The sequence below is a fragment of the Eumetopias jubatus genome, unplaced genomic scaffold (assembly GCF_037043125.1).
Source record: "Eumetopias jubatus isolate StellerSeaLion01/CBP00866 unplaced genomic scaffold, mEumJub1_p1.0 scaffold_3, whole genome shotgun sequence".
Lineage (NCBI taxonomy): Eukaryota > Metazoa > Chordata > Mammalia > Carnivora > Otariidae > Eumetopias > Eumetopias jubatus.
In genome coordinates, this window is record NW_028274809.1 from 141,451,247 (window position 1) to 141,466,680 (window position 15,434).

Sequence of the window (15,434 nt, forward strand, 5' to 3'; positions counted from 1 at the left end):
GCAGCTTCAGGGAAGATACTAGATGTTGATCAGGTCAAATTGTGTGATTGCTCTGAGTAACTTCACGAACAATGACCCTATCTAATCCATATTACAATTTATTCTTTCTGACATGTTTGCACTTTTTTTTTACTTGAGGTCTCAAGAACACGAGACAGGTGATGTACTATGATTATTTGAATTTTGTGAATAAAGAAGTGGAGAAAGGCTAAGTTAGAAACAATTGTTGAAGAGGCAAGTCTAGATCTCTCTTCTCCCGACATCAAATTTTCTCATCTTCCCACTCTTTCAAACTTCCCTGCCTTAGGATTCTATGTAAGAAGGTACTACACCTGAAAAAGCTCATCATGAAAAGTGGCCTCTTTGGCTCCACTTCCCCTTCCATCCCTCACCCAATTCTATGTAGCTCCAGCAAGAAATGGGGGCAAAGCCACCCAGTTTGTGTAATTGTTACATATCACAGCCCTAGAAAATTAATTTTAATATCTATCCTAGTGTCTCTTATAATGCATAGCACAGTGCCTTGCTCAATATGGCCATGCATGGCAGCTATGGAAAAAAGATAAAATATGTGCTTGACTCTGGGGCTAAGGGTGTAGCAAATGGGATGGGAAGATAATAATAGTGGCCCCGATTTGTTGAACCCCTCCCATGTGCCAATCCTTACAACCTCTCAATGCACATGGTTTGACTCCTTCTTCACAAGGCAGGGAACCAAAATCCAAATGGTGGCACCTGCCCCAGGTTACCAGGCAGCAGAGCTCAGACTCCAATCCTGGGTCTAGCTGACACCCACGTTTGTAATCTGTCTTCTAAAAGATATGTACATTTCACGAGGAGTTTCATTCCACCAACATAAGATTTTTTTTTTTTAAGTGGAGCCCAATGTGGGGCTTGAACTCACAACCCTGAGATCAAGACCTGAGCTGAGATCAAGAGTTGGCTGCTTAACCAACTGAACCACCCAGGCGCCCCCCACCAACATAAGATTATTAAGATCAGACGTTTGAGAAAATGAAGCTTGTGCAGAATCCATACAGAAGGAAAAAAATGGGTTTTGCCCAAGACAGTGACATACCATGATTTTAGGACCCTCATAAGAGAGCTTAAAATAGGTGGCACCTGGGTGGCTCAGTCGTTGAGCATCTGCCTTCAGCTCAGGTCATGATCCCAGGGTCCTGGGATCAAGCCCCACATTGGGCTCCCTGCTCCGCGGGAAGCCTGCTTCTTCCTCTCCCACTCCCCCTGCTTGTGTTCCCTCTCTCGCTGTGTCTCTCTCTGTCAAATAAATAAACAAAATCTTAAAAAAAAGAGAGAGCTTAAAATATCTATTAGGGTTTTTTTTGTTTGTTTGTTTGTTTTGTTTTGTTTTAGGAGAAATTACTGTCTCTGAAGCCAGCCCTGATCCCCAGGTTCTTAGTTCTGCACGCTACTAATGGAGTAAGTAACATCTAGCTCATTCCTTTGCCAAAAGGAAGAGACACCTTCAAATTTTCAAAACAGAAGATTCTACAAGATTTCTCTATAAACACTGAAAGCCAGTAGCAATATAAATAATGTTATAACTGGTCCACATCTGATAATATCAAAGAGATTGTCACTACAAATAGCTGGAGTACTGGTCAAGATGTGGTAACAACAAGCTTCTGAAAAGAAAATAATCAGTCAACAAAGGAGAGGGGAGGTGAGGGTAAATGATTAGGAAATAGAATTTTTCAATTACGAGAGTAGAAGAGTAGAGGTATCATAAAAGTGTTGCTAATCAAAAGGATAGATTTCTGTTTTATAGCTAAAATCTAACACTCACGGTGTGCAAATTTTTTATTGTAAGAAGTGACACAAGCCTAAATCATAATAATGTGAATCAATAACTAATTAGCATTTATAAATGCAGCTTCTGGGAAACATATTTCAATTTCATAGCAAGGAAGCTAGAGAATCGATTAACAAAGCCAAAAGTGAAGCCAGCACTTGCTTGGCATGCCCCGAATGACTCCACAGGCTAAATGTACAACTGCAAGCTGAGTCAGAGGTGTGTCCCCAAAATGTACAAGTGGAACCCCATGCCACTGTCCCAAGCCAAGTCAACAAGTAGACACAGAGAGACAGGATGAGACATGAGGTGTTCAGGTTTCCACTGGAGTCACTGGGGAAACAGGTCATCTTCCCTGGGAACTTTTCTAAGATGGCCTGATGGAAACAAATGAGACAAAAGAAAGCAGAAAGAGAGGGAGGAAAGCGACTCCACTGAACAGGAATTGCTGCACATGTTGTGTTTTGGAAAGATGCAAGTGTGCGTGAATCTGGTATATTTGTAGAAGCTGACTCATGAAGACAGAGGACTTCAAATTTTGCATGCTTTCCTTCCTTCGGATTTGGCATGTGGTGGGAAGAAGATAGAAAGGGGATGTTTACAATGAGCAGACAATTCTATTTGCCAGAGCATCCAGGATGTGTTGGTTTCCTGACATGACCTTGTCAGGACATTCACTTAGTTGTTGCCGAGTGTTGACATGATCTGGTTCCATCTCAGTCAGATACAGCAGCCTCCTTTTTCCTCACAGGCCACTGGAGAAACCAAGTGGTCCTCTGAAGCAAGGGCCAGGGATGAGGGGGGAAAAGGAAAAGAAAAAAGAAAAACATTAAAACAAGAAGAGTGGAAGTGGGAAAAGGGGTGAGTGAGAAGAAAGAGCAGGAGTAAAAGTAGTGCATGAATGGAAAAGTTGGGTATTGAATCCTGCATTTTTGATCCTTCTACTCAGATCCTGGAAAACCTTGAGCAGCACTAGAAAAGAAAAAGCTTTTCCCATACCTCCATACTCTTGGCATATCCAGTTGTTATAGCTGACTCCTTCAAGGCACAGGCCAGTTCCCATTAATATTTCATTAAGTCATAGATTCATTCCAAAAAAGCTCTAAAAATCCCTCACCTACCAGGTTGTTAACATATGCAAATTTACATTACAGTCAGGCTGAATTTTCAAGCTTTTCTATAGAGGTCGCCCTTAGCATGGCAGACCATCCGCCATGTTAGTTCCCTAGTCTGGCTGGTGCCACCATGTGTTGTCTCACAAGATCCTAGGTTCTTTCCATCCCTAGACTTTGGATTTTAGCTCATCTTTGAGAGATTGCAAGTTAGTTGCCTCTAAGTTAAAAAATAGTAATAGATATTCTACTCTTTATCCACTTTGGGAGCCTTTCAGCCCACCTCGTATTCAGTCCAGTTTAATTTCTAGAACATCTGTGATCCCCAAGGTTGGGTTCAATGGCCCTCTCTGATGCCACAGCATGCTCTACATACCCTGGAGCTTACCTACCACACTCTTAGGAGGCTCCTCCCCACTAGAATGGAAACTCTTTAAAGTCAGGAAGAACACTGTCGGATCCCCAGTGCCTAATACAGTACCTAGCACATAGTTGGTGCTCAGTGAATAATGTGGAACAAATGAATGAATATCATTCACCTATGGAAAGACAGAATCACATTCCAGGAGCCAGTGCAGCTAATAAGGTTCTTTATATAACAAGATTTTGTGTCAGTGGAGAGTGGAGAAATTCTGATTGCATATCAAAATTCATTTTTCCTTAAGCCAAGGCTCAGCAATTGGGATATGCAATCATATTTTGTGCCAATCTACCTCAGATTTACTGATAGTTTTAAAACAATAGGTGGGGGCGCCTGGGTGGCTCAGACGGTTAAGTGTCTGCCTTCGGCTCAGGTCATAATCCTAGGGTCCTGGGATCGAGCCCCGCATCTGGCTCCCTGCTCCGCGGGAGGCCTGCTTCTCCCTCTCCCACTCTCCCTGCTTGTATTCCCTCTCGCTGTCTCTCTCTCTCTGTCAAATAAATTTTAAAAAATCTTAAAAAAAAAAATAAATAAAACCATAGGTGTATTTTGGACAATGATTGAGTCCTACAGTCATAGCTTTGCTGCTTAAAATGTGTATAATTTCTTCTTTAACATCTGCTATTTCTTTCCTTCTTCCATTCTTCACAACCATCAAGAAACATTTATCCACGAATGTCAAGTGCCTTAAATTATGGTTTCCTGTGCCTTCCCAAGTTGCTTGTTTTCTGCTGTCTCCCTCAACGTGAGCAACCAGGATGGTTTGAGACAGCTCCCCGGCATAAATTTCCATGAGGTGGAGCATCTACTCCATTGTTAATGTTTCCTCACCATGGTAAGCTATAAAAATGTTCAGGGGCTCCTCCAAGTCAATTGTCCCTCAGGGCATTAGGAACTAGTGCACAACACCACTTTTTTTTCTTATGACAGACGCATAACACAAACTTTTCTTTTTTGAGTGAAGAAGCTTCTATTTCCTATCTGGCTCCATTCTTGCATACATATCCCTTGTAAATTATTTTTCAAATTCAGAGGTTCATTAATTTAATTGAATCTGTTCCTAATTTTTAATTAAATCCGCATTTCTCCCAGTAACCTTCGGAAAGATGGAAGCCACAACAGCATATTGGAGAGAATGGGATCAGAGTAATACAGACATGAAAGAGAAGCACAATATCACAAGGCAGGTCTTCTTATAAATTTATTTTTGTACCAAAAAAAATTAACATTCAAAGGCAATGTTTTTACTGTACAGTAGAAAATATCATCAACTATATTAAAAATGGGATTTTTTTTTTTTGCTGGTAAGCCACTGATAACTGTTCCATAAAAAAAACCCACAAAATTTACAATTTGCAACACTTGTAGAAAAAAACACCTGTTCAATAATTATATAAATACTCTTGACAGATTCCAGTAGCCCATTATGTATACTTTTTGGCAATGTCAGCTTTCTAAAGTCAATTAGCTTCTAAATTTGAAAGGCACCTGGTGGCCAACATCCTGCTTATTATTCAAGGCAGCCATTTTAATTTTTTGCACAGACTTGACAAGTCTGAAAAATCTATTAAGTTAAAAAGAGTAAAGAAGTATAATACAGTTGATGTTAGCAAACAACATTTTTTTTTTCCCTTAGCTGCAAGTTTTCCCCAGGGGATTTACAAAGTGCACCAGTTAAATATGTCTGTACATTTAAAACATTAAATATGTCAACAGCAAGACATTTTTAAATATTTGAATCAAATACTATGGCACAAATATAATTTACAATACTTTGCACAGAAAACATTACATCTGAAATATAACTTTAGATATTATATAAAAATACATATATTTTCTCTCCTCATTAGAAAAAGTATTTATTTGCAGGTTCCAGCATGATGTAACGATTCAAAGGAACTTAACCCTTCTGATGATCATCCACTGTCAATTAGATGACACCCTCCCCACATGAGCTGCAAAGTGGCACATAACCACAGGCTAGATCCAGAGAATTAACCCCTCCCATAGCCCAAATGCAGTTTTATATAAAGGCAATCATAATTGCTCTAATCTGGTATAATTTTAGGAATTCATTACAAAATTTAAAAGCCATTATGTAAGAAAGCCTTTAGACTGTAACACACTTTACTCCAACATCTCCCATTGGCTGTAAATACACATGCTCGCTACAGAGTCAAAAGCATGGAAAGAGTCTTCTTGTACCATTGTGGGTCATACCCCTTAGTAGTCTCACATCTATATACATCTTTCTTGGCTTGTTTAAAATTTTTTCCATACATCCTAGGAAGTACAGAATAACGCTCCACACAATGGGACTCAATCTATATCTAGAACTTTAAAAGCCCCAAAGTATGTTGCATCTTGATCTGGATCCAGTAGTGATGGGTTGGATACCTCGATGCTTATTTCCTCACCAGATCGTAGCTTAAAAAATCCCCCAACGTTTATGGAATAAAAATGGAATTCAGAATTCCCTGACCAGTATTTGGTGCTACCTCCTTTCATCAGGGTATGAGAACTCGGGATTTTGATGCTGGTTTTAGTGACATACACCATCAGCTGAAGATACTCTGTGGCGAGGTCTCCCGAAGTTTCATGATGCCGAAAGCAAATGTTGGCATACAGGAAATAAAAGCCATCTTGGTTAACTATTAGTTTTCCATTGCTGAAAGTCATGTTGGAGATCTTGGCCCAACCTCGGTCATGGTACCAGGAGGACAGACTGACTTTGTGGGAACCTGAGGATAGGAAGGGCACATGATTTAAAATCCACCCCTTCAATGAGAAGGACATCCTCACAATTCCATGAGGTTGGAGAAAAACCTAACAGTTATTGTTCCAAGGGGAGAATACTTCCTCAGAATTTATTTTCTAAAAGGGCAGAAATGCATTAAGATGTGCTTAGTATTCTCTGCTAGGTACCTGAGAGAGTACGAAGACAAAAACTCAGTTTTCCTTCCCTCAGGAGCATACGGTCCATGACCGTTAGGTAGGGTATGTGTTCAGTTAAGAAGCAAGGCGTGAACCTTGAGAGCCAAGGTGCAGAGATAATTGCCATGGGAATTCAAAGGAAAGAGAGTTTAGTTCTTCCCAGAAGAATCAAGAATGACTTTGCTGGATTGTTACTGAACCTGAGAACTTAAAATAGGTACAGGATTCAGTCAACAGAATCAGAAAGAGCACTTAAGGTTGAAGACAGAGAATAAGCCCAAGGCAGTTGATAACAGAAAAGCAAGAGACAGAACTTCCAGACTGCTTGATTCCAATGGTTCCGATCCCTTCCAAGGACAGTTTATTTCCTGAACTCCAGAGGTGGGCGCTAGAGTGAGCCCGAGAAGCCATTTCAGGCACTGCAACCTCTTTGCACCCTTCCTTCCTTTTCATTGGAGGTCCTACCTCAGGTCATACCAGATTAAAGCATCCAGAGCGTAACTATCACCCCAAATGTAAATATCATTCCAAATATAAATATCATCCCACGGTCCCAAGTGAATCAAGATGAGACTGCAAGATTATTCATCACAGCCCCACAAACACTAGTAAAGTAATTCCTCCAGGCTGGTAAACAGCCACCTAATCCATTGACAGAGCAAACAAAATTCAAGATGTTTCCCACCTAAAATTATCCCATGTTTCCCTCTTCTTACCCTCCTCCCGTATTCAGTCCTTCTCTCAATTAATAACTTGTCTTAGAGTTTATCTCCTATGATGAGTCTTAATAGAGAGAAGCAGAATGACTAAGGTAAAGTCTACCCTCTCAGTGGGATGGATCAGTTAGTATTAGACCAAGGGCTCATAGGTACAGCCTGGAGAGGCGAGAAACGAATAGGAAACAGGGAGGGGAGAAAAGACAGGAACCTTGACCACAGGCCACTTCCACCGTTAGCCAGTGAATTGGAAAGAGTGTCCATATTCCCTACTAAACATATCTCTATTTTTATTCATCCATTCGTCAATTCATCGATTCATTTAGTTGATCAATCATTCAAGAAATAACTGTGCGGGGGTTTCTTTGGAGATTCACTCTGCCCATAATTAAGAATGTTATCAAGCAGTATCCTCTCGAAGCACTTAACACTAATAGTGGAGAAAACAAGAAATAGGCATATAGATTGGAAAACATAATATCTTCATTGCTGCATGTCACACAGCACTTGGTGGAAGTTCAGTTAAGCAACTGCCAAGTGAATGCTGCAGAAGTGAGTGGCGATCAGGAGCACTCAGCCCAATGAGGGAGACAGAGGAGCCAGGGGACAGGGAAGGCTTCAATCAAATGTGGATGGGCTGAGAAAAGGGAGAGCGTAGTGTCAGCGACGGAAACTGTTGGAGCAAATAATGGAATGCACACAGCAGGCAGAGGAGAAAGGGAGGGTGAATGAATTTGAAGACTCAAGAATAGAGGAGAGCGGGAGACAGGGAGAGAAGAATACACTACTATCAAGTTGCGGGACCTCACATGGCAATCCTAGGTTTCCATGACAAACAAGGTACGGTGATGACCTTTTACCCCAGGCCCTCATCCCCTGTGGTCAGTGCCATTAGGCGCTAGGGAAGAGACGTCTCCAAATATTTAGCCTGAGCCGCCCCCTTAAGAAAGCCATGTAGTCTGGCCTCACAAAACACTTCCCGATGCATTTTATTCAGGAAGCGAACAGTCAATATAAGGCAGATTCTGATTTTTTTCTTATGTGTCAATCAATATAAAACAGAGGCCAAAAATGAACATGCGAAATTAAAGCCACCTTCCTCTGAAGAATCCCGTACTGGCCAAAACTGGGAGATAAATGGACTCAAGGAGTTGTTGGCTCAGCCAGAAACGCAAATGCTATTCTCTTAAACAGAAGCATACACTACTTCATTTCACTCAGTCACAAACTCAATAACCGTCGGAAAATAACTAGGAGTTTTGCCTTGTTTTTTGGCAATGATTTGACGCTAGGTGCCTGAAGAGAGAGCTTGCTATTGCCAAACAGACTTTGGCACACGGTGTAATGTAATATTTATCATATGTCATTTAAAATGAACTGAAAAGATAAATGCAGAGCACATTCATAGCACAAACAGCTGATATATCGGTATTAATTTGATTGCATTTGCTAATATGCAAAATAGTTTTCACTCAGAAAATTAGTGTAGCTTCAATGTAAGGCACACATACACATGTGCAGAGAGAAAATTTGTTTATGAAGCAGATATCTGAGGCAGGATAGATGGTTTAGGAGAATGTGCTACCAACCAAAGCATTGGTTTCTCAGTTTCCATGTCTGCAGTCAGGAAATACCTCTCTGGGAACCCATGCTATGAGAGTGGCTGCAAAATCATTACTAAAACTTGGGTTGTTGTGGTGGGTTTTTTTTTTTTTAACTCCAAGAAAAACTAGCCTTAAATCATTTTTAGAACAAAGTGGAATATGTATAATCATTTAATAAAACTCAAATGTAGTAACAAGTTGCATTCACGGAGTGCTTACTAGATGTCAGCTTCCATGTAAGCATGCTCTGACATTGCCTCATTGAATCTCCATGGCCACCCCATGAGGTAAATACCATCTCCATCCCCGTAAAGAAACTGACACACTAAGGATTCCAATAACTTGCCTGAGGTCACACGGCCAGTACGTAGTACAGTGGGGCTTCATACCCAGGCAGTCAGTCTATGAGCCCCTGCTATTAAAAGTACATTAATCTACTTTTTATGGGAAAATAAGAACATAAGAGTCCCCAATTTTTTTCCCCTCTGACAAAGCCAACTGGCCACAAGGTACTAATATGATGGCCTATAGTGTAAAAATCATGGACCTGGGAATCAACTAGAGTGGAACCCAACTTCTAATCCTACCACCCCTATGACCTTGAGCAGATAAACTATGTGGACCTCAGTTTCCTTGTCTGCAAATCTGAATGATAGTCACTTACCTTGCAGGGTTGTGGTAAGGAGTAGAGATAACGAATACAGTGAAATGCCTGGTACATTGTATGTTGAACAAATGGCATGATAATAATAATGTCAAGTGACACTCTATTGTAATGTTCTTTTAACCTTTGGATGTTCACCTATCCCAAGGTAGAGTCCCAGTGGGGATTACATGGTGAAATAGCTGGGGCCCTGGTTAGATGTAGGCACAGAGCTCTGAGTTTCCTCATTTCTAAAAGATAATCAGCTCTCCAGGGCATTGAGCTAAATTCTGATCCAGAGAAAGTGATAGGCCCTTGGAGAAGGAGGAGTATGTCTTCTTTTCTAGAGGGCTACTGCCTCTTAAACATTACTCTGTTAAGGCCCTACCTGGAACTCTGCAAGAGATAAATCCATGCACTTTATAGGTTGGCAAGGGGGATGTACCAACTTTGGCTTGGAGAAATACAGATGAACAAAACAAGGGATTGTCCTTCCCAGTTCTGCAACCTCAACTGGCAGTCATTAAAAATAAGCACCCATCTTGATGATCTGAAAATGAAGAGTGATGATGTCCATTCTGGCAGAGTTGAGAATTACTGTTTCCACAAATGATCTTTCTTCTGGTCTAGAAGTTAAGGGCTCTCAAAATTTTAGTAACCGGCTAATAATAGTTTGGAGTATTCAAACGGACCGATCAAGGACTCTTGAAATCTTTTTCAGGCTGGATGCAAATGGAACTTACCTGATGGGATGTCAGTGGCATTAATAGTGAGATGAGCAAAAGGCTGAGTATGAGGCTTGCCCCTCCTGGCCAGTTCTAACCATGAACCTTCCATCATAGCTGGAGACGAGAGAAACCATGTTAGCCCCAAGAGTACTGACCCTATTTGATTTCAAATATTCATGCAGATTCATGCTTACCTTTTTCTGCTCTGATGTGTTGTGATCTAACAATATGTTGTAATTCCTGAAATAAAAAGACAAAAATCTTATTTATATATTCACTCTTCCAGTCAAGCCATAAGAATTTAGGATTGTTGGACATATGATAAATTAATCTTCTTTCCTTCAAAATATGCCAGACATACATAGGCAGTGAAATTCTTTAGTGTTCTAGGTAGATATCAAGAGAAGTTCAACCTGGGGTGCCTGGGTGCCCAACTCTTGGTCTTGGCTCAGGTCATGGTCTCAGGGTGGTGAGAAGCCCTGCATCAGGCTCTGTGCTCAATGGGGAGTCTGCTTGAGATTCTCTCCCTTTGCCCCTCCCCCCACTTGCATGCTCACTCTCTCTAAAATAAAAAAATCTTAAAAAAAAAAAGAGAGGCTCATCCCAAAGAATTATGTTGATATGCTTAAAAAGTAGACCACACACATGTTATCTAACAAAATACTTTGGACAATAAGAGGAAATAAAAGACAATGTAAATTATAAAACCTGGAATAATTAAACGTAATTAAGAATTTGTAGCAGATACACAAAAGAAGATGAAGTTAACTAGGAAAATAACAATTACCACAAAATATATGACCCTCTTAAATCTTTAGAGAGGCTCTTTTTATGTCTATTTTATTAGTGAATTCCTGTTACCACACTGAAGTTCAGCTCACAGGAAAGCAAATAATGCTTAGCTCCCAATGGTTAATTTTTTATTTAAAAAAAAAATCACAGTGCATTTAAAGTACTATATGGAATTCTAAGAGCTTTTAGAATATCAATAATTAAGTTAAAATACTGCCACAAATAGAGGTTTAGAAACTCAAACCAGAATGGGGCACCTGGGTGGCTCAGTCGGTTAAGCATCTGCCTTCGACTCAGGTCATCATCCCAAGGTCCTGAGATCGAGCCCCACAGTGGGCACCCTGCTCAGCGGGAAGTCTGCTCCTCCCTCTCCCTCTGCTCTTTCCCACCCCCCGCTCCTGCTCTCTCTCTCAAATAAATAAATAAAAGCTTAAAAAAAAAAGAAAAACCAGAAAAAGAAAGAACACAAGTATGTAAAGAGCATAGGTAATTGCATATCTCGACTTGAGCCCTGAAATGAAGGATCCAATAGGTAAGTAACTGCATGCCCCTCTGAATCAAGACCTTAGCTACCATTAACTATTATGATAGAATGGGTGAAATGTCAGGTTTAACTTCAGTTCAAACCCCTTATCAGCCACCTACCTGAACTAAATATATTAATAGCACCTCTATCATAAGGTGGGGATTAAGATTAAATGAGGTAATGCATTTAGGCACTTAGAAGTGTACGGTAATGCAAATACCTAGATAATAGAAACACTCTTGGAGAGATTCCTAATTTCTCTATTACTGGGATGACCATCCATGCTAACCATTTCCCACCCACCCCCAGCTCCATCCCATGATATTTAAAAAATTAGCCACGTAACCTAAGTTCTTTGAGTGTCTGGAGAGAAGGCTTTGAGATAAATGATAGATGATAGATAGATAGATGATCGATAATGGATAGATAAATAGATGATTGATAGATGATAGATAGGTAGATAGATAATGGATAGATGATAGATAGTGGATAGATAGATAACAGATGGATAGAGAGATGATAGATAGATAATAGATAAATAGATAGATGATAGATAACGGATAGAGAGATAGATAATAGATGGATAGATAATGGATAGATGATAGATGGATAGATAGATAATGGATAGATGATAGATAATGGATAGATGATAGATAATGGATAGATAGATGATAGATGGATAGATAACGGATAGATGATAGATGGATAGATGGATAGAGATGATAGATAGATAACAGATAAATAGATAGATGATGGATAGATAGATAATGGAGAGATGATAGATGGATAGATGGATAGATAGATGGCAAACACAACTTCAACTGTTAACAGTTGGAAGGATTCTAGAGATAAGATAACATTGATTTTTCTCTCCGTCTTCAGGACTCTCAAGAGAGATAAGAATCTATTCTATTTTTAAAAACCCTTGGAGGAGATGGCACAACTGTTTTCTGTTACCTAAAGAAGTCACAGTGTGACTGACTTTTACAAAGAAACCTTGGGCGCTCATCCAGGGCTAACTTCTGCCCTTGCCTTGACCCAGGGCACTGCCCTGCGGAACTCTGGAGCACTGTTTGTAGAAAATTCTAGGCAAATTGTGGCGAGTGGCGCAAGGCAATGGCCCTTCCCAGGCCTTATCCTTCCCTCACCATCCAAGATTTATTTTTCTCCCCTGCCGACCTCCGATATCCCAACTCTCTTCTTATGACTTCTGGATTCCCAGTGGTACTCTGATTTCTGGAATTTCCTGGTTTAGTCTCCCCTGTATTTATAACAGAGATTTATAGATGTACAGTGTGTTTTTATACATTGTGTGTATCTTTACACATTTGTATACAGTGTATCTTTTACATGTGTATATCTTTACAGCTTTATATATATGCATATATATATACACACACATATACAATCTATCTTTATTCATTATATATACATTTATAATAGAGATATACCTTGTATATATATTTATACATTTACAATATAATGTCTTTATACATAGCGAATATCTTTATACACTTATATATACAATGTTTCTTTACCTGATTACTATCTCTTAAAAGATTGGAACAGGATCCTTGATGACAGAGTAATTCGGGAATTTAAAGCTACCCTTCATTTTCCCTCTAGCCCGGATTTGCCTCATCCTCAGAGGGGAGAGGGAGGAGGGGAAATGAAGCAAAGCTAAGTATGGCATATGTCTACAAATGTCCGCTTCGTGCTTTTCTATGGAGAAAAACACACCTTTTATTGAGAAAAACAAGGGAAGAGCTTAAGTGCTAGCTCAGCAGTTCTCAGACTTGAGCATGCATCACAGTCTCCCAGAGGGCGCATTGAAACAGAGTTTCTGACTTAGTAGGTCTTGGGTAGGGCCTGAGAATTTGCATTTCTAGCAGGTGAGCTAGTACTGTTGTCCTAGGGTCTCAATTTGAGAACAGCAATCCCCCTGAAATCCCAAAAGATTTCAGAGATGGGCCAATCTGACATTTGTTTGAAGGTTGAGACCCGGGCAAAAGAAGCAACAGACTAAAGTCACTGATTAAATGGGCAGGGAAAGTTTGTTCTTTCCCACCTGGGAATAAACTTCTCCCACCCATTTCATCAGTGGCTTCTAGGTCACAGCTGTCACAGAAACTTTTCATTACAAGAAAATTCAATAACCAGCACCATTCAGAAGCACTTTCAATGACTGCTAAAAAACAAAACGAAACAAAACAAAAAACCTCCAAATACAAAACAAAACAAAGAAACCCTAATGTGTCCTGACCCAGAATGAATTAGAACTCTATCTAGAGAACCATCACGTAATGCTGCTTTCATGTTATACCTGTTCTTAGTACCCAAAATTGCAATGCTTCTCAGAAATCCTATAGAGAAGTTTCCATGTGAAAAGGCAGTGCATTATGTGTCTACAACCTGAGGCTACAAAAAAATGTATTCTTGTTATCTATTCTTGTATCACTACCTCACCCCCAATTTTTTGAACTCTAGTTGATGTGCATAGATGTCAACCATAAACAGAACATTCTTCTAAGACTAATGCAATTAGTCTGATACTAACTTGGTATTTGTTTTTTTTAAGGAATCTCTTCAGGTGATTCTAATATAGGGCAGGCATTGACAAACATTATTACTAATTGAGTGCTCCCATGAATGGCTGTTTGGTGATGTCTGTATTTGGCCATAGATTTATTATATCCTCATAACTTAAATATATTCCACATACTCATGCTGAAAATTAAATAATCCCTTACATGTGTATCTAACAGAGTATTTTCCCTTGGACTATCATATTTGATGCTTATTAGAATCAGAGGCTGGGTAACTATCACTAACCTCATTTTTCGGACTGGTAAATGGAGGCTGAGAGAATATGCACTCTCCTAATTAAAGCTGGGACTTGAACTTCTGTTCAAAGGGACTCTCCCTTTACAAGAGGTGGCCATCAAATACATGCCTGAAAGCTGGCAGAAAAGTTTCAATGGTCCTTCATGGGGTTCAGAACATGCTACTCCAAAATATAAGGCCTCGGCATATTGAATAATTTAAGCTGAAGGAATTTGAGAAATGGCAGGTGCAGGAAGGACCCTTGTGCTTCTCCTCTGAAGTGGTCATAAGACACTTGTGTGAGAGATGCTCTCCTCCTAACTGGCAGAAAGGAGCATCCTTATCTCTAAGATGTGAGGATGCTAAGAAGAACCTGAAGGAACAGGCCCTTTTGTCCTGTCACATTTTCCCACACCTTTCCACTCTCCATCAAACCTAGTATAAAAATCGTTCAGGCTAACCATTTCTTCAGGTCTTCATTTCTTTAGGAAACATACATTCAATACATGCATATGCTTTTCTTTCATTAATCTTGCTTTTATCAATCTAATTTACAAAGCCCCAACTGGAGAACCTAAGTGGGGAGAGGGGAAAAGATCTTTTTTTCCTGGGGCTTAGGTGGTTCAGTAAGTTAAGCGTCTGCCTTCCGCTCAGGTCATGATCCCAGAGTCCTGGGATTGAGTCCCACATCGGGCTCCCTGCTCAGTGGGGAGTCTGCTTCTCCCTCCACCCCTCTCCCCTGCTCATGATCTCTCTCAAGCTCTCTCTCTCTCAGATAAAGAAATAAAATCTTAAAAAAAAAAGTATCTTTTTTTGTTTCTTCCCCTATGCCTGTCAAGAAATCCTTAGGGGGTTTTTTTCCTCCCTGGAGTAGAAAGTCTGAAAGGAGGCTTATCTTCACTGGGGATCTGACTGCTGAGTCTCTGCAGGTTGCCTGGAAAATCTGACAAAAAAAGAGTTTGACATCAGGAAATATGGTCTCCGAATTTCCAGGCTCAGAATTGGCTGAGTCATGTTCAGGGCTTGGCTGGTGAAGTGCCCGAACCAGGGCCTGCAGACCCTGGGCATGAGGGGCATCACATTTCCAAATGTGACTCTGCCGAGTCCACTCCACACAGCAGGAGCAAATCTATTTTGTCATTTTTCTCAAACAACAGATACTTGGCTATGTATATGCTAAGTACAGATCTTTCTTGAATGCCCCCCTAATATTTTTAATTTTCAAGATTATAGGAAACCCTTCTAAACGAGTACTGAAACTTCACTCCAACTGACAATTCCATTTATTTTCTAAGCAGCACACTTACATTTATTTTCATCCA

General features: G+C 40.1%; 1 protein-coding gene across 1 annotated transcript in view; it reads right to left on the reverse strand.

The window, feature by feature from the left end:
- Window positions 1-4,656: 4,656 nt before the first annotated feature.
- TNFSF11 (TNF superfamily member 11) overlaps window positions 4,657-15,434 on the reverse strand; it is a 31,507-nt gene continuing 20,729 nt past the window's right edge. The window contains exons 3-5 of the mRNA XM_028106306.2: window positions 10,166-10,211; window positions 9,987-10,085; window positions 4,657-6,087 (exon numbers count right to left, since the gene is read on the reverse strand). Coding sequence (XP_027962107.1) covers window positions 5,666-6,087; window positions 9,987-10,085; window positions 10,166-10,211 — 567 coding nt within the window. The 3' untranslated portion in view covers window positions 4,657-5,665. The remainder of the gene's footprint in view (window positions 6,088-9,986; window positions 10,086-10,165; window positions 10,212-15,434) is intronic.